The sequence below is a fragment of the Capronia epimyces genome (genome assembly GCF_000585565.1).
Source record: "Capronia epimyces CBS 606.96 chromosome Unknown aczIQ-supercont1.4, whole genome shotgun sequence".
Classification (NCBI taxonomy): Eukaryota; Fungi; Ascomycota; class Eurotiomycetes; order Chaetothyriales; family Herpotrichiellaceae; genus Capronia; species Capronia epimyces.
Genome location: NW_006912907.1, coordinates 1,667,584 through 1,684,204, shown reverse-complemented (window position 1 = coordinate 1,684,204; position 16,621 = coordinate 1,667,584). Strand labels below are relative to the sequence as shown.

The 16,621-nt window shown below is 54.2% G+C and overlaps 6 protein-coding genes across 6 annotated transcripts; 2 read left to right on the top strand and 4 right to left on the bottom strand.

The window, feature by feature from the left end:
• Window positions 1–602: 602 nt before the first annotated feature.
• On the bottom strand, window positions 603–1,481 carry A1O3_05242 (uncharacterized protein; the record flags this gene model as incomplete). Its single annotated transcript, XM_007735367.1, has 1 exon — window positions 603–1,481. The coding sequence occupies one exon, from the start codon at window positions 1,479–1,481 to the stop codon at window positions 603–605; it is 879 nt and encodes a 292-aa protein (XP_007733557.1).
• Window positions 1,482–2,220: 739 nt separating this feature from the next.
• A1O3_05241 (uncharacterized protein) lies at window positions 2,221–4,224 on the bottom strand (the record flags this gene model as incomplete). Its single annotated transcript, XM_007735366.1, has 1 exon — window positions 2,221–4,224. The coding sequence occupies one exon, from the start codon at window positions 4,222–4,224 to the stop codon at window positions 2,221–2,223; it is 2,004 nt and encodes a 667-aa protein (XP_007733556.1).
• Window positions 4,225–8,205: 3,981 nt separating this feature from the next.
• On the top strand, window positions 8,206–9,497 carry A1O3_05239 (uncharacterized protein; the record flags this gene model as incomplete). The annotated part of the gene is made up of 2 exons (XM_007735365.1): window positions 8,206–8,426; window positions 8,507–9,497. 2 exons carry the CDS (start codon window positions 8,206–8,208, stop codon window positions 9,495–9,497), a joined length of 1,212 nt encoding a protein of 403 aa, XP_007733555.1.
• Window positions 9,498–9,622: 125 nt separating this feature from the next.
• Window positions 9,623–10,855, bottom strand: A1O3_05238 (pantoate-beta-alanine ligase; the record flags this gene model as incomplete). Its single annotated transcript, XM_007735364.1, has 1 exon — window positions 9,623–10,855. One exon carries the CDS (start codon window positions 10,853–10,855, stop codon window positions 9,623–9,625), a length of 1,233 nt encoding a protein of 410 aa, XP_007733554.1.
• Window positions 10,856–11,325: 470 nt separating this feature from the next.
• A1O3_05237 (uncharacterized protein) lies at window positions 11,326–13,806 on the top strand (the record flags this gene model as incomplete). The annotated part of the gene is made up of 2 exons (XM_007735363.1): window positions 11,326–13,296; window positions 13,342–13,806. 2 exons carry the CDS (start codon window positions 11,326–11,328, stop codon window positions 13,804–13,806), a joined length of 2,436 nt encoding a protein of 811 aa, XP_007733553.1.
• A 997-nt stretch (window positions 13,807–14,803) lies between these two features.
• A1O3_05236 (amyloid beta protein binding protein 1) lies at window positions 14,804–16,417 on the bottom strand (the record flags this gene model as incomplete). Its single annotated transcript, XM_007735362.1, has 1 exon — window positions 14,804–16,417. The coding sequence occupies one exon, from the start codon at window positions 16,415–16,417 to the stop codon at window positions 14,804–14,806; it is 1,614 nt and encodes a 537-aa protein (XP_007733552.1).
• Window positions 16,418–16,621: the final 204 nt, after the last annotated feature.

Here is a 16,621-nt window from a genome sequence, read left to right as displayed (position 1 = left end):
TCTCTTGTCCCCCATGGATGGGTAGACAGTAGCCTGTGTCTTCTCTCTTGTCTCCCGTAGATGGAGAGATCGTAGCCTGTGTCATATCAGGCTTAAGTGTGCCGTGCCGCGCCGCATAGATCTCCTGGCCCTGAAGGGCTGGATGAGGCCGCTCGAGAGGCGAGGTCGCCAATGCCATTCGGTCAGAATCAGGAAAGCGAGCGCATGGTGGTCGGTCGTACCAAAGTCGAATTGGAATTGCTTGGCAGGAAACTGCGCGGACTTTGGTCAGGGTGCCGGAACGGGGGTCCCCATTCCACAGTTGTGTTGGGAGGATGGCAGACGGGGTCAAATTCATCGATTTCCAACGTTCGTCTTCGTCCTAACCCTAACCCTAACCCTAACCTCGCTTCGTCCTTGTCCATTCTCCTTGTCGAATGCTAGTGCTCGAAAGCGTGCGACCCTCCATCCAGGTCGAACAGTAAAGTAGTTTTCTTGGTCCTTCCATGATGCCCTGGAAGCCAGCGAGCATGACCAGTCGCTGACAGAGCCATGGAACATGGAAAATGGAACATGCAAAGTGCAGTCACTTGCGAGTCAGGATGATTTGATCATTGTCGAAATCACACATCCATAGCCTTCCACTTGAACTTCCTGCTCGCCCGGTCTGCTGGTCGAAACTCGAACTGATTGCCTTGTAGTTCAAAGACCAATCGTCGTGGCTGCGGCTGCGGCTGCGGCTGCGGCTGCGGCTCCTCACCATCATTTTGCCCCTGGGCATCTCCGCCGAGCATAGCTGGACTCTGCTCTTCGACGCTTGTAGGTGAAGGCAGAGTGACCTCGTACCGGAACACCGTGTCCTTCTTCGGTAGCGTTCTGACCTCGTTTTTCCGGGTGACCACCACAAATGTGAACATTGTATCTCGGACCACAATCCCGCGGGTGCCGACTCTGCCGGGGTCGGCACATCGCACGACTTCGACTTCGGCGCCATGGAAGTCGGCGCTCGCCAGAAAACTGCCGTGGGACTGAGGCGTGATGACCTTCGATGACGAGGCGGCGCCACGCTGCTGTTGACCCTGGCTCGGGGTCTGGGGCGGCCCGTCCTTCCGCGGACTCGTGTATCCCAGCACCTCAAGCATGTACTCGTTCCACAAGCGATGCAGACCCAGGTAGACTTCGAACTTGACTTCCTCCTTCTTCAAGACAAACACGCCGAGTTCTCGCTTCTCCCGCGCGCTGAGCGGCTTCGGCCGCCGTTTGCGAAGGTAATACTCCTTCTTGCGCAGCCGGATATGCCGGCGCAGCGCTCGCTTGTCCGAGGTAGTCGTGGAGGCTAGGAAGAGTGGTTTGTTCTTGACTTTGTCGGTGAAGATGCGCGCCGCCGTGTCGGGAGAATGGCCACGGCCGAGGAGCGAGTGGGCGGGATGCGAGATCGCGGGTGCCGCACTTGCAGTACGTGGAGTTGTAGCGCCGCCACGGGGTGAGGATGTCGAAGCCATGGCTGTGATTGCCAACGACAAGACCCACGAAGAGGAGGGGGAGAAGGACGACGAGGAGGAAGATCGGCCGAGATAAAGGCGGCGTTGATTGCCTCTACTCCAATAGCCTATGCACTTGTGGCTGTACAGCAACAAGCGCTATGAAGCCAGAGAGTCTGGAGTAATAAACAGAGAGGTCGACTCAAATTGCATAATTCCACATGAGTTTGTTGGCTGCAGTGTGTGCTGGAAGGGAGTTGAGGATAATGGCAGGAATCGGAGTGGAAAATACGGCGTACGGATAATTACGTGATGTGCGGGCCGCCCCGGCGAGGCTCGCCTGCTAGGCTTCCTACTGGCTGAACTAGCGAGCTGACTAAGCGGCCGAGGCTGAAGACAATGGCTCGAGATTGAGTTTCTATTTGCTGTACTCCGTACTCACCGCACCTCTACACTGCAAATAGTAGCCCTTGAAAGGTTGTAGTATGTATTAATTAGAGCAATGGCATATGCTCTGGATGCTAGTAACCATCCTGGCCTTGAGACAAAATATACAGATACATGTCGGCTAAAGAAACCGCTTGCCATAATTTGTCCATAGGGTATATGCTTTCCCAACTTAATAGACAAACGTCGAAACGCCCGCTAGCACCATGACAAGGGAGGCGTAGCCATACCCCTGAACGCCGTCATCATCCTTTTTGTTGTGCAAACTATGTTCTCACATATTATCAATTATAATTTCCGCTGGTCTTTTGGGTCATAAGGTGGGTATTCCCGAGTACCCATACATCTGTGTTGAGGCGTGTAAGCCATGTCCTGGAGCAGCTGCTGCTGGGGGGACATAATTCCCCTGGTATGGTGGGTTCTGCGCGGAGAAATCGGCATTCTTATACAAAGGGTTGATAATGCCGCCTGGGTATTTTGGTCGAGGAGGAGTCGAAGTGGGCGGTGCTGAAGGCGCAGAAGAGCCAGAGGGTGAATAGTATGTCGTGGCCGAGCTCAAAGCATTGTAATCAGGAGCAGCGTTATTCCAGCCCCATTTGTCCTTGAGATCATCATGAATGAATGTGACCCGCCAGCCAGTTTCCTTTTTGATTCGGTCGAAGATTTCCAAAACCTCTTCTTGTTCTCGTCTGACATTGAGGTTTTCTCCTGCGACGGCGAGACATCGGATGGAGGCTGAGGCGACGCCCCTGTCTTTGACGTGGGCCACTATTCCACAGATCTGTCTGGAATGAAACACTCTCATCTCCTGCATTTCTTCCCCCGTCTGAGGTTGGACGCTGGCTAGCGGATGGACCATACCGAGCAGTGCCATGGCTGTGTGGTAGAAAAGCCGTGCAACTATCGTCGTCCTTTTGATATACCAGACCTCTGGGAAACAGCTTTTTGACGAGGTTGAATAGGCTGGGACGTAAGCCATCGCGTGCATGGTTAGAGGGACACAGTTGTGCCAACGATCACAAAATTGTTTTAGGCCCAACCACTGTTGATGTCTCTGGTGTAAGCGTACCTGCTCTGCATGGACACTGGCATCTTGAAAACGCGATTGCGCCGTGGAGCGGAAGTTGGTGATTTTTGACAAAATCCACAACATTTTGTGAGTCCACTGGTCCTCGTTTCCGCCTACGTGCTGAGGGTTCATTGTCATGTCGAGACCCCAGGTGTCAGGGTCCCAAGCGACACCCCAGTTGAAATGGAGACAGCTGAACAACTCAAGTCCCACATTCAACCAGAAGCAGGCGGCTCCAATGCCTGTTGAAGTAGCATCCCACCGGCACTCCTTGATGAGAGCACGAGCGCCGGCAATATGGTTCATTCTTTGCAGCGCCTTTTCGGACATAACTTCGTACACGTTGAGAATGGTCGCCGTGGTGGCACAGAGCACGCTGTCCCTGTCTGGATTCTGGAGCGACTTCAACAGGAGTTGCGTTGCGCTATTGTAGTAATCTAGTGCATGCTCTTCTGGATAGGCAGAGCTGACCAGAGTAAGATGACGAACAGCGCAGGCCAGCAGCGCGTACTTCAACATGGGTTCTCGTAATGCTTGGAAGGGAATGAGACGGGAGAAATGTTTGTCAGCGTCCATCGAGTCCATCCACAGGCCCACTTCTTCAACGAAGACCTGCATGTACAATACCTCGGTGCGGTCTGCCAGAGGAGGCGCAGGATAGTGACCCTGCTCGGTCGGCACCAGCACGGAGTTCTCGTAGGAAGGCCTTGCGCCTTGTGCTGTCTCGGAGAAGGATGCCATTGCAGTTGCTGCTGTTTCGGTGTAGGGTTGACCAGTAGAGTTTTGGTACAAGGCCTCGGACGGGTCGGCGTACGAGGTGGAATAAGATTGGGGGTTAGGGAGCTGTTGATGTGACATGATCGGCGCAGCAATTTGACCATAGCTGTATTCCACCGGCGGCGCATTCAGCTTCTGTCGTTTAGGTTTCGGCTCAAGTGGAAGGTACCGTTCGAGTCCACCAAGGTACTCCGATGCAATGTCGCGCGAGTCGTCCTGGAAGGTGACTTTCCAATCATGAGTCGGGGGGAGCAGGTAGGGCGGTCTCTCGCATGAGATGTCGATGAAGTTCAAGCGTACCCCACGTTTGCATTTTCGGTTGGATCTTTTGCAATTCTGGCATGTCGGTAGTCCTTCGTCGCATTTGAGGTGTCTCTCTCGGCAAGTGAGACATCCGGTTCTCACACGCCTCGGTTTCGGGGGTGGAGCGGTACCCTCTTTAGTCGGCGCAGAGATCTCAGGTTCCGTCATCGATATAGGACTGTGTTGTGCAGTCTGCGATGTCGGAGTCGATTTTGTCGACGAGTCCTGGGTCATCCAAGGATGGTCGAGGACCGCCGCATCTGCGGCTGCGTAAGGTGGGGTGAGTAGCTTGGAGATAGGATGCGACTGGTATGTATCAAGGTCTTGCGGCGTCTGCAGGTGTTGCAACAATCGGGGACGAGGACGGTTTCGAGGGTATATGGGTGTGACAGGCGGTACCGGATTCCTGATGGACTGAGGGAGGGCCACAATGGGCAGGTGAGAGGATGGGAAATAATGCGCCAGTTTGAAGCCTTCACGAGGGCTTTACAGTCATAGGCCACTTGACCAGGGTGCCCACACCTCGAGGAAGGCGTATGAGTGGGAACACCTAGCGTAGACTGTGAAGAGGGATGTTAGGCAGGCCGCAGCAGGCTGGATTTGGGAGTATGAAGCCCGGTGTTGTCAGCACACTGTGAGCTATCAGAGCTTGTCTATCGAGCAAAAGTCAGTTTTTGCACCACAACACATCTTGAGCTCTGACGAAGTCGGTATAAAAACAAGTCTGGAACTCCCCAGTCCCAACGCAGAAGATGTGGTCAGGGCATTGCCCGTTGGTGAGGCGCCATGCAAAAGGTCAGTTGTGATAGTCCTGGTCAAAGCTCCAACAAGCTGCTAAAATGCGGCATTGTCCACATGTTGGATACACAGCTTTGTTGCACATGTACCTAGCTGGTGTAGCCAACTGCGAGAATGACGACATTTCACCACTGGCAAAGGCTTTCTCTTCTTCTTGAAACAGGACCGATCAAGGCAGGCGAGGTCTGGTATGGAAACAGTCACAACGTACCTTTGTGTGGTTCGTAATGTCAACGGTAGTGGGAAGTAACAAGGCTCGCAGAGAAAAATACTCGAGGGGACGTTCAAGTACTTAGGTTCGTCTGGTTCTGGGGGCGGCGGCGTGGGAAAGTCGAGTCGGACGGACATGGGGTATTATGAAAGAAAAGACGAGGTGGACGACAGGGGCCCAGGCGTCCAGGGGACCTTGAATTGGATGTCTGCCGAACAATGGATCGAAGAAGATGGCTTCGCTCGTCGATCCTGCATCGTTCCAGGCGTCTGGCTCGGTGAGGAATAGAGTTGTGGCTGTCAGTTGGATCAGCCTCTGGGGGTTAGAGGGTCTGGCACGAAGCAGGCACCTAGCAGGGTATGGTTAGTGTGTGACAGAATGTGAGAGTTGACCTTACAGTATGCGTACATGGGTCAAGCCAGCGCAGGAGCAGGCTAGTAATTGCCGGACACTTGGACTTGTCAACAGTTTCGGAGTCGACGAGGCGGAAGAGCAAAGTGATTGGCAGATGGCGCACATCAAGCGGCCACGGCGGTCGCCAAATCGCTGGCAGGACCCGGGAATGAAGATGCTGGCGGCGCCCCCGGACCTGACCGAAATTGTTAGTGCGCCTTAGGGTACCAGGGTAGGTAGCTAGGTAGGTACATCGTAGGTCTTGTAGCCAGGCGGATCGAGTACGGAGTAGGAGTACGGAGTGCTGTGCGCAATTGATCGAACCTAAAGAGCCTGGACGTCGTAGTCTCCGGGCATGCCGTTAGGGGGGCCAGTGGGCTAAGCTGGCTCCTTAGGCCCCGAGGAGAGTTACTTTCCTTGGTACCTAATACCTATACCTGGGTCAGGTACCTAAGCCTAAGGTAGGTACCTACCTACTCTGTACTCCGAACAGCACCATAAGTCACAGACCTCGAATACTGAGGTACTGGCTCTTACTGTCACCACAGACACAGACATCAGACATCTCTTGCCGCGGAGCTACACATCTGGTCTGTTCTGCAAAATTGCAGCTGGTGAGTACTGCGTACGGACACTGCGTGCGTATACTCAGTAGGAAATTAGGTGCCGCGGTCCCTGTCATCAGCTCCGCTGCCGGCGCATCACTCGCTTAGCCGGAGGCCTAGACTTGCACGATTTGTATTCCTCCCCTGCGCACGTCAAGTCAGTCGCCAAATCATTCCTGCATCAGGCCCTCCACTTGTTTGACGTCGTCGCCGGCTCCCGCTGAAGATCCAGCCAGTTCTATCGCTCTCCCCGGTTATCGTTGCCCTCAGCTTGCATCATGGCTCCTCTTTTCGTCGTCCCTTGCCGTGGCTGTCGCTCTTTTGGGATGCTTGCAGCTCCCTCTAGTCGTTGCTTGCTCTATCAGGACATGGACATCCCTGTCTCGCGACGAACAACGAACAAGCCGAAGGTTCTTCTTCCCTCGCATCGCTTCTCGTCTCCGGGCTTTTGGGTGGGCAGGCAGGCGAACACGCTTCCTTTTTTCCGAGTTGCCTGTGTCGGGAGTCTGGCAATCACCCTCTTCCCCTTCACTCTACCCTGTCTCTCGATAACTGCCAGTGCAGAACGCTATACAGAGTAGAGCACTCACGCATGCAACATCTCCAAATGGCTAGGGCTGTCATCTGTATGGGTATGGCTGCATGGCCTGACCCCACTGGGCAACATTTCCGACACCCTTGCCCTCGGCGTGGCCGAACTCGCAGCCTCCTTAGCCTTTTCAGCCACAAAAGGGTCTCGCCCGCTCCTTTCGCCGGCCACGTTCTTCCAGTTCGAGATCGATCTCTATCAGTGGCTTGCTACCACGTGGCATGATGCCAAATAGCGTCGCATGGTCCATCATGCGAGTGATGTGGTTCCCGCTTCCCAGACTACCGGTGCCATGCCCCGGCCGATTCTGGAAAGGAGGGCGGAGGAGGCCTCGGCCCTCGATCCACCAGCGCACATTTCACCACGTGGAAAGAGGCCCGACTAGGCTCCCATGCCTTTGCTGAGGAGCCTACGAAGTACTCCGTACTTACTGCAAGAATCCAAATCTCCTGACGCACGTGTAAAAGCCGTCAAATCTCGCTCAATTGGTGGGCACGGTCACGCGGTCAGGTGGACTCCCCCAACAACGCCAAAGACGCCGGGACGGTTCTCGGTTGATGGTTTCGAACCCATGTTCTGAAACGGTTTGACGTAGAATAGGTTTACGACATGGGATCACATCACGCCAGAGTCTAGAAAAGCGCACCGGAGTTGCAGTGCAACTTTACGAACTACTGTACAAGACGGAGGATGGATACTTTGTAGGCTGCTCAAGGGTTACCAGATACCGGAGGTACGTGCCAATGCAAGGTTTGCTGCCCCCTATACCACTATGTATCAGTAATCTAGTTATACTTTACTAGTCCTCTCCATCAAATCATTACCATAAGTACGCTATGGTGGTTAGGTACCCTAAGCATTGTACAATACTGCATTTCTGGCCAGGTAAATAAAGTTAGTTGACTTAGTGGTGGAATATCTAGGAATATAAATTGGAGGGCCGGAAATTTAGCTTGATTTCCCAACTGGGAATTTTCGATTATTCTGCCATATTCTGCCCGTTTGGCTTAGGGGTAAAGCGTCTCACTCGTATTGACGATATGAGAAGATCGGAGGTTCGAATCCTCCAACGGGCAATTTTTTGGTTCTCCTGCAGGAGTTTTCTTTTTCTTTTGGAGCCTGACCTAGTTTGCATAATAGCCTGTATAATAGCAGATTATCTTGGATTGAAGTTTGGGACCGAGTAATAATGTTTGGTGTGCGGCAGTGAAAGGTATCTGTTTCTGTGCACAGGAAGGGCTCTTGGCGTAGTGACCAGCCTGCCAGTGGCTACCTACAGACCTATATTCAAGTTCGTCTGCTGGCACTGCACTCCATCCATCTACAATCCATAGGGTTGGCTACATTTTTATTAATTAGCAGCCATAACATACTGCTATCTGGTGATGCTCGCTCCGGCCGCCTAGAGGGATCATGTATCGCAAATCCTGTCATGCTGTTCACGTCTAAGTCTACTTGAGGATGCCCGGTGCACGAGATTTTTGATGCCTCGCAAGAGTTGAAGGATATCTCGAGGCTGAGAGCGAGATCAAGAGCGAAGGCGAGCCAGAACCATGGAGCAGGGCCCAGCAGTACCTACCTACATCTTGCGTGGCCACCAGTCCGCCATCCACGCCCTTCACTTTTACCACGGCAACACCTTCCTGGCCTCCGGCGATGGCGACGGCTGGATAGTGATCTGGAGTCTGGCCACGAAACGGCCAGTGGCGGTGTGGAAGGGCCACGATGCTGGAATCATGGCGTTCCATCATTGGACGAGCGAGAGATTGGTCAGGTACGTCTACGTACGGTGGCGGCGGTCCCTCCCTACTATCTCTGAGCATGCAATTGACTTGATTTGGTCTCAACGGTTAGCCATGGAAGAGACCACAAGCTTCGAGTATGGCAAGTCCAGCCCGAACACCTCGCTGGGCTAAGTCAGACGTTGCCCGCCGACGGAGCACTTCCCGAGCAAGTACAGCCCTGGTTGTTGCACTCGCTCTCCATCAACGCCCTCAACTTCTGCGCCTTTTCACTATGCAACGAGCAGCAAACTGCCGAGTCGGAGCTTACAAGTCCAGCGTCGCCCACCCCACAGTTAATCGCGTCGCCGAATGGCCTTGACTCCAGCGGGATTGATATCTTCCAGCTGCCCTCCGAACAGAGGATTTCTCAGATTCGTGGAGAAAACGACATGTCGTCCTGTATGGTGATGGCAGTATCTTTGTTTCACAGCCATGAAGATCCCTCCAGGCTCGTGCTGGTGTCCGGGTACGAAGATGGACGGGTAATGGTTCACTCACATTGCGGCAGGCTGACGCTCGGCGAGAGTCAGTGGCAGAAAATCATGACCAGCAAGCCGCACTCGCAGCCAGTCCTTTCTATCGGCGTCCTACCATCGAGGCAACACTTTGTTAGCTCCGGGGCAGACGCTGTGTTGGCCAAGTTCGCCCTGACGTTCGTCAACATTCAGGGCGAGACACCTCCCGAGAAATCGGTGAACACGAAACATGCCGGCCAGCAGGGCTTGAGTGTACGCTCCGATGGCAAGATCTGTGCCACCGCTGGATGGGATGCTCGCATTCGGATATACTCGTGCAAGACGATGAAAGAGCTGGCCGTCCTCAAATGGCACAAAGTGGGATGTTTTGCTACAGCATTTGCCGATGTGGTTCCCGGCATGATCATGGGCAGCGTGGCTTTGGAGCCTCGGGCGACGGCATCGCCTGGCACATCCCCTGAAGTCACGTCGTCCCTGAATGCTCTCGAAGTGATAAAGCAACAGCGAGAGGAGAAGGCACGCACGACCCACTGGTTGGCAGCTGGCAGCAAAGACGGTAAAATATCTCTATGGGATATTTACTGATTGACCCCGCCTATATGGAGTACTTAGCTCTCGATCCCATCTTTCCGTGTTTATTGCCCTCATCAACCCGTACAGGTGGTATCTCCAGCCCTGCTCTTGGCGAAATGTCATCTCAACAAGCCAATTCATGGGGAGACCCCTTCCAAGGGCTGAAGGATGACATTGTCAATCAGTCTAACACTGCGCTGGTCCAACTCATCGTCGCTTTTCGGCGAATCTACCGGCCAAACGATGATGGCAGCACTCAGAATCGCCCCTCGGCTTGGGTCGATTTTCTGGGTGTCTCTAATCATCTTCATATCGTCCGGGTCGCTCAGTGCAACGTAGTCGATTTCAATTCGCGCACTTCCACCCAGCTTGCCATCTTTCCTCCGTAGCAATGCTTCCTGACCAAAGACGTCGTATGCCGCTTGCCTGATATGTTTGCCCAGTAACTCGCCCGAGTTGTACAAATCCCGAGCGGCGAATAGAGCTTTGGAAAGGACTACGGCATCCTTTCTGCGCCTTTCACCAAGGTAGACATTCCGGCTGCTCATGGCGAGTCCATCTGGCTCTCTCGTTGTGGGGACGACCCGCACTTCAGTAGGGATGTGGAAGTCCTTGACCATTCTCTTGATCACAACGCACTGCTGGATATCCTTCTGACCAAAGTAGACCCGGTCGGCTTGGATGATGTTGAACAGCTTTGTGCACACTGTGGCCACACCTCGGAAGAAGATAGGCCGAGAGGCTCCTTCCAGGTGTGAACCTAACGGCGTGATGGTGACGAAGGAACCTTCGCCCGCGATGTCCGAGGTGGGCGGCAGAGTCGGGTACATGACCTTGACGGTGGGGGCAAACACGCCGCGAATGACCGAGTCCTGGTTGGGTCCCGAGGCAGCGGTGTGTTCATCTTGGACCTGCTTCAGCTTCCTCATATCTTCCTCCCAGGTGCGGGGATAGGCACCCAGATCTTCATGCGCAGCGAACTGTGTCGGGTTGACGAAGATGGAAACAAACACGTCGCTGTTCTCCTGCAAGGCATGTCTGATCAACGACAGGTGGCCGTCGTGCAGTGCTCCCATGGTTGCAACAAACCCCACCTCCTTCCCTTCTCGCCACAGTTTCCTGCGTACCTCGCGCAGTGGAGGGACATCGCGAAAGACTGGGAACGGGGCCTGTGGACCAGTCCTGCTTGTGCTTGTGCTTGTGCTTGTGCTTGTGTTTGTGTTCCAGCGTCGGGTCGGCAGTGGTAGGATGTTCGTATTTCGCGTCGGATGTGACTGTGACGGGAAGACTGGCTGGCGCAACACTGCTCGCCCCCCTCGGCTGGGGATGGCGATGGGGATGCCGTGAGCTTTCAGCGCGGCTCTTTCCATGGCAGCGGCTCTCGCTCTCGCGGCTCGAAGAGTTGTGGAGAGGTTCGAAGTGTGGGTGCTGTTGGCAGCAGCCTCATTGTGAGCTCTGGAGCACACCGATTTTTCACGGCGCCTCAACCGAAATTGGGTTCGGGTTTGGGTTCGGGGTCGGGTTCATGATGGAAACTGCAGCGTTGTGTTGAGAAGGCTGGAGCTGCAAGACATTGAATTAATATTGCAGTAATTAATTAATGGGTGGCCCAAGCCTGGCACCGCCTAAACTTGGGGGGCTTAGGTAAGGCTCAGGCTTAGCAGACCGGGAAAGGCCACCAATCAGCGCGGTGCGGCACGGCGGTCCAGTTTCTCCGCATTCTTGGAAAAAGTTTCGTGAACATGAGTGAATCTTTCTCCCACCGCCAGCCTCAGCCTCAGCCTCAGCCTCACCCTCCCGCGTCTCACCGTGGCTTCTCGTTGACGCCCTCCTGCCCACCATGGCAGACGATGGCATGTTTCTCAACTTCGCGGTCGACACAGACGTCAATGCCAGCGCGCAGAAGTTCAAAGGTGGGTCGTGGAGAGACCGGCTCAAGGCGAAGAGGACTGCGCACCGAGTCCGCTCAGGGAGACCAGGTGATGCGAACAGTGTCCCCATACACCAACGGCGCCCGGAAACCTCCTCTACTCAGTCAAAGGCTCGGGCCGATGAGTTCCTAGACACTCGTCCAGTCAAGCGGAGGCGTGAAAACGGATATGTGCCCGGTGGCACAGAGGTCGCAGGCAATGCACAGAGACGCAGTGAGCAGAGGCCCACCGGCCCGCGGGAAGTCATCTCCTCGCTGTTCACATCCAATCCGAAGCCTTCGACCACCGTGGAGGAGCCCAGAGATGGGCAGGGAGAGGAACAACAGCCTGTGCCGTCCAATGCGCCTCTCGTCGACGGCATCGACACCTTCACCTCCCTCGGCCTCTCCCCAACCATTGCCGCCCACCTCTTGACGAAAATGAACCTTAAGAACCCTACTGCGATCCAGAAAGCAGCGGTGTCGCAGATGCTGAAGGAAGACAACGATGCTTTCATACAGTCCGAAACTGGCTCCGGAAAGACCCTAGCATATCTCCTACCCATCGTCCAAAGAATTGTTACACTGTCCGAGCAGCGCAAGATGCAACAGAATACAGTCCAAGATACATCGTTACACCGAGACTCTGGTCTGTTTGCCATCGTACTAGCGCCTACGCGCGAACTGTGCAAGCAGATATCTGTGGTTCTCGAGCGCTTGCTGGGCTGTGTACATTATGTCGTGGCCGGCACGGTTATCGGCGGCGAAAAGAAAAAGTCGGAAAAGGCCCGACTGCGCAAGGGGTTGAATATCTTGGTTGCCACTCCCGGACGGCTGGTGGATCACCTTGACAATACCAAGGTCCTCGACGTGAGCAATGTCCGCTACCTCGTACTCGACGAGGGCGACCGGTTGATGGACCTCGGATTCGAAGAAGATATCACGAAGATTGTCAAAACATTGGATGAAAGGAAGAGGAGAAGCAGCAGACCAGGGCTTCCCGAGAATCGGATGACCGTGCTCTGTTCCGCGACTTTGAAGATGAACGTTCAGAAACTGGGCGAGATAAGCCTCAAAAATGCTGTTCTGATCAGAGGCGACCCAGGAAGCGCCGATGACCAGGACACGGGCACTCACAACGATGGGACCGACTCAGCTTTCCTTGCTCCTGCTCAGTTGAAGCAAACTTACCTGGTCGTCGCATCCAAGTTGCGCTTGGTGACTCTCACGGCATTGCTGAAGCGGACATTCGCACGGAAAGGGTCCGTCATGAAAGCTATCGTCTTTGTTTCCTGCGCGGACTCGGTCGAGTTTCACTATAAAGTACTCACAAGAGCCTCGGAGGAAGAGAAAGACCAAAACAAGGAAGCGATTACTCATAATGGTGCGTTGTCAGAGTCTGATTCTTCGGAACCTGTCAAAGAGGGCAAACCGTCGTCGACTGCTGCTGCCACCGCCAACGAGTCAGACTCGATATCTCCGTCTCCGATCCTCTCCTCGGCCAAAAACCATGTCACAGTGTACAAGTTGCACGGCTCACTGCCCCAAGCCACCCGAACCAACATCGTCAAACACTTCGCTCAGACCACGACACCCTCTCTCCTGATTGCCACGGACGTGGCTTCACGTGGCCTCGACCTGCCCAATCTTGAGCTGGTGATAGAATACGATCCGGCATTTAGCTCCGACGACCACCTGCACCGCATTGGCCGGACAGCCCGTCTCGGCCGCGACGGGCGGGCCATCATATTCCTCCTCCCGGGCAAGGAAGAGGGCTATGTCGAGGTTCTGAAGAGCTCCTACAAGCGATCCTCCTCGTCCGAGAACGCCGATACAGCACGCAACGTCACCGCCTCGTCTGCAGAAGAGGTGATGAAGAAAGGCTTCTCCCCGTTGACCGGCGTCATCTCGACCAAAAACAAAACCCAGAACGAGAACCAGCACCAGAATGGTGCAGCAGACAGTCAGAGTCAGAACTGGGAGGCCCGCGCCACCGAGTTCCAGCTGGACGTCGAACGCTGGGTGTTGGCGAGCCCCGCCACCAAGGAGCTAGCGAAGCGTGCATTCCAGAGCCATGTGCGTGCGTACGCAACCCACGTCGCTGCGGAGAGGAAGTGGTTCGACATCAAGGACCTGCATCTAGGCCACTTGGCCAAAAGCTTCGGTCTGCGAGATCCACCGGGTCGCGTTAATGTCGTGGGCCAGGGCCGTGGCCGTAAAGGCCCAGCAGGGCAGGCCGACAAGCGCCGAAGGTCCAGCGATGCGGGTGGCAAGAGCCGTGAGGTCGAGCTGGACGGCAACGGCAACGGTAATGGCGATGTCGACGAGGCGGCGCGGAAGATGCGGGAGAAGATCCGCAAGAATAACAAGATGATGATGGGCGGTGGAGCGGATGAGTTCAATATCGCTTGATTAGTTTGATCTCTCCTCTCCCCTCTCCCTTTTCAGTGTTCCATGGACTGGACAACTGGAGGAGTAGAGTGTTGTATAGACTGGACACCCAGAGCGATAGTGTTCCATGGATTGGACAACCGGAGCGGTTGAGTATTCCGTGAACTGGACGACCAGAGCGATAGAGTGATCCATGGAATGGACAACCGAAGCGGTAGAGTGTTCTATAGACTGGACACCCGGAGCGGCAGTGTTTCATGAACTAGATAACCAGAGCGGTACACTGTTCCATGGATTGGACACCCGGAGCGGCAGTGTCTCATGGACTGGACAACCGGAGCGAGAGTGTTCTATAGACTAGACAACCAGAGCGGTAGAGTATTCCATCCGTGAGATCAAGGATTGCTTGACAACTGCCAACTGCTCGAGGATCGACTCGGGTGGACTTTAGGACGGACCTTTGACTTATGGACTGGACAACCAGAGCGGAAGAGTGTTCCATGAACTGGACAAGCGAACAGCCACAGCCTCTAAATCCCCATATCACATACAATATCGGCGGCAATGGACACGGCGCATCGAACAGATCCGGTAATTAGGGTATAGTATGTAGCTATTGATACTACATAGCTACCTAGGTAGCTGGATGGCAAACACGCCTTAGGACGCGGAGAAAACCCTGCCGACGATGTATGTGGCCTGATGGATGGATGTATATAGCTTCTGATAATTATTCCAAGGCCTATATTGTCTCTCTTGTCTCTCTTGTCCTGATTTGCGATATTCTACATCTCGCACCACTCAAGCCTCGATGATATGCACTTGGTTGATAGCAAGTGACAACAAGGTCACGGAGGGTTTGCTCATCACCCACCATGCTATGCTCCCCTGACTGCTTTTAATGGTTTAATGGTTTAATTACTGCTACTCTTCATATGCCATGCCGTCTCTCAAACGATGCTTTTTGATGACGACGGAAGCATTCAGATATTGAGTCGGAGGAGGCTGCGGGCAGGATCTAAATCTTGTATACGCCACTCTTACTCCTGATCCCGTCAAACACACACGTCCCATCGACAGGAACATACTGCCTCGTCAGCAGCTTGATCGCCTCCTGCGCCACCATCCCGCCAATCACGCTAGAGATATTGTGCAACTCGCCCCCCGACACTCGCTCGACTTCCGCAGTAGCTTTGGTCAGGGTTTCTAGCAACTCGGGATCAGACGTCAGGGCCGTCACATCAAGAGGGCTGGATGGGTTGGCCCTTGCATTGAGCCCAACAAAGACCGGGAGGAGAGCTTCCCAGTCATTTTCGAGGAGAGAGGCTATCCGAGAAATGGTTTTGTGATCGCCACTACCGAGCCTCAAGGATGGAAAGGGCTCGTGGGCTGGATTGGTGAGCACCCGGACGTGCGATGCATTTCTGCAGAAGGCTTCGATCTCCGACTCAGGTATCGTGGTCTCTCGTGAGAGTAATGACTCGGTGTGACGGACGGTTGTGGTTACTTCGGCCACATCGGATCGTGCTTTGGCCTTGTACAGGCTCTGCAGCTTGATGTACTCCGCACTCGTGGCTTTCATGTCTGGCAGCGATCCAGGCAGTGGGAGAACGCCATGAGTCTCGTAGAATTGCTTGATGGCATTTGCGATGACCCAGAAATTAGCCGAGTCGGAGCTCAAACTGGTACACAAATGCATGGCCATCATTTCCTTGCAGCCACTGTCTATCGGAGGTGGAGTAATTGATTTCAGGACGGCCGCGCACGCTTCGTCAAAGTTTTCCTCGCCTCCTTCAGGGTTGTCGACTCTTGCTCGCGAGCGAACAAGGTCGCGAAACTCGGTTTTCTCCTTGAAAGTCGAGGGCGAGTTCCCATTGTGATTGGCTTTCCACTCTCTCAAAAAGTAAAGCAAAATGAGAATGTAAGGGATATGGCCATGGTCATGGTCTGGCAGTGAGGAAATATCGCCCAACGAGTCCACCGCAGCATCCAACTCTGGCCATGGCGCCAAGAGGCGAAGATCTTGAGTACTTTCTGGATCGGGATGAGTATCAACTATGGGGAATGCAGAAGGAAGTTGAATTGAAAAAGATGCGTAGAAGCCGGCGGATTGGACGTAGATTGCTGGTATTGAACTCTGTAGCGCATAGAAGCATATTCGCTGAAGGATCTCGGATGGTATAGGAGCGCAAGCGATGATGAGATTGTACGGTTTTAAGGACCCCTCAACCGGAAGCCATTCAGCCAGAGGCGTTGTGATAGCGTGGCCTGTCACGTCCGGGTTCAGTTCGGATAGAAGCCGCCTGGTCTCCTCTGCTCTTGACTTGTGCAAGCTGTCCGAATCCAAGAAGAAATTAACGCCTAGGTCAGAGACTGTAACTTGTGCGGAATCGGCAATCGTAAAACTTCCAACACTAGGCAGGACCAAATTCTTCAAAGCCTCGACCCCAGCGACACTGCTGTTGGAACCTTGATACTCGTCCCCGACGATCAGGAGAACATGCGAGTCTTCGAGTGCTCGTTGACCGGACGCTGCCCACAGTCGCAACTGTCTGTCATACTTCTTCTCTTTAGCGGTCGGGGCTTGTAGAGGAGGCGGAGTGACATCTCGAGGAGCAATCTCGGTGGTCATGATTTGAGGTCCAGCAGGATGGATCTCTTAAAGAGAGGAAGGGAGGAAGGGAGGAAGAGGAGGTATCGTAGCGCCCGGTTTTGAAAGCGCTGAGGGATCTAGACATCCCCAGGAGCCCCCTGGAACCTCCTACCGATAGCTAGTTTTCAACGTTGTCAACGTTGTCGCCGTCTGGGCCTGGCCTATTTGTACACCGCAGGCCGC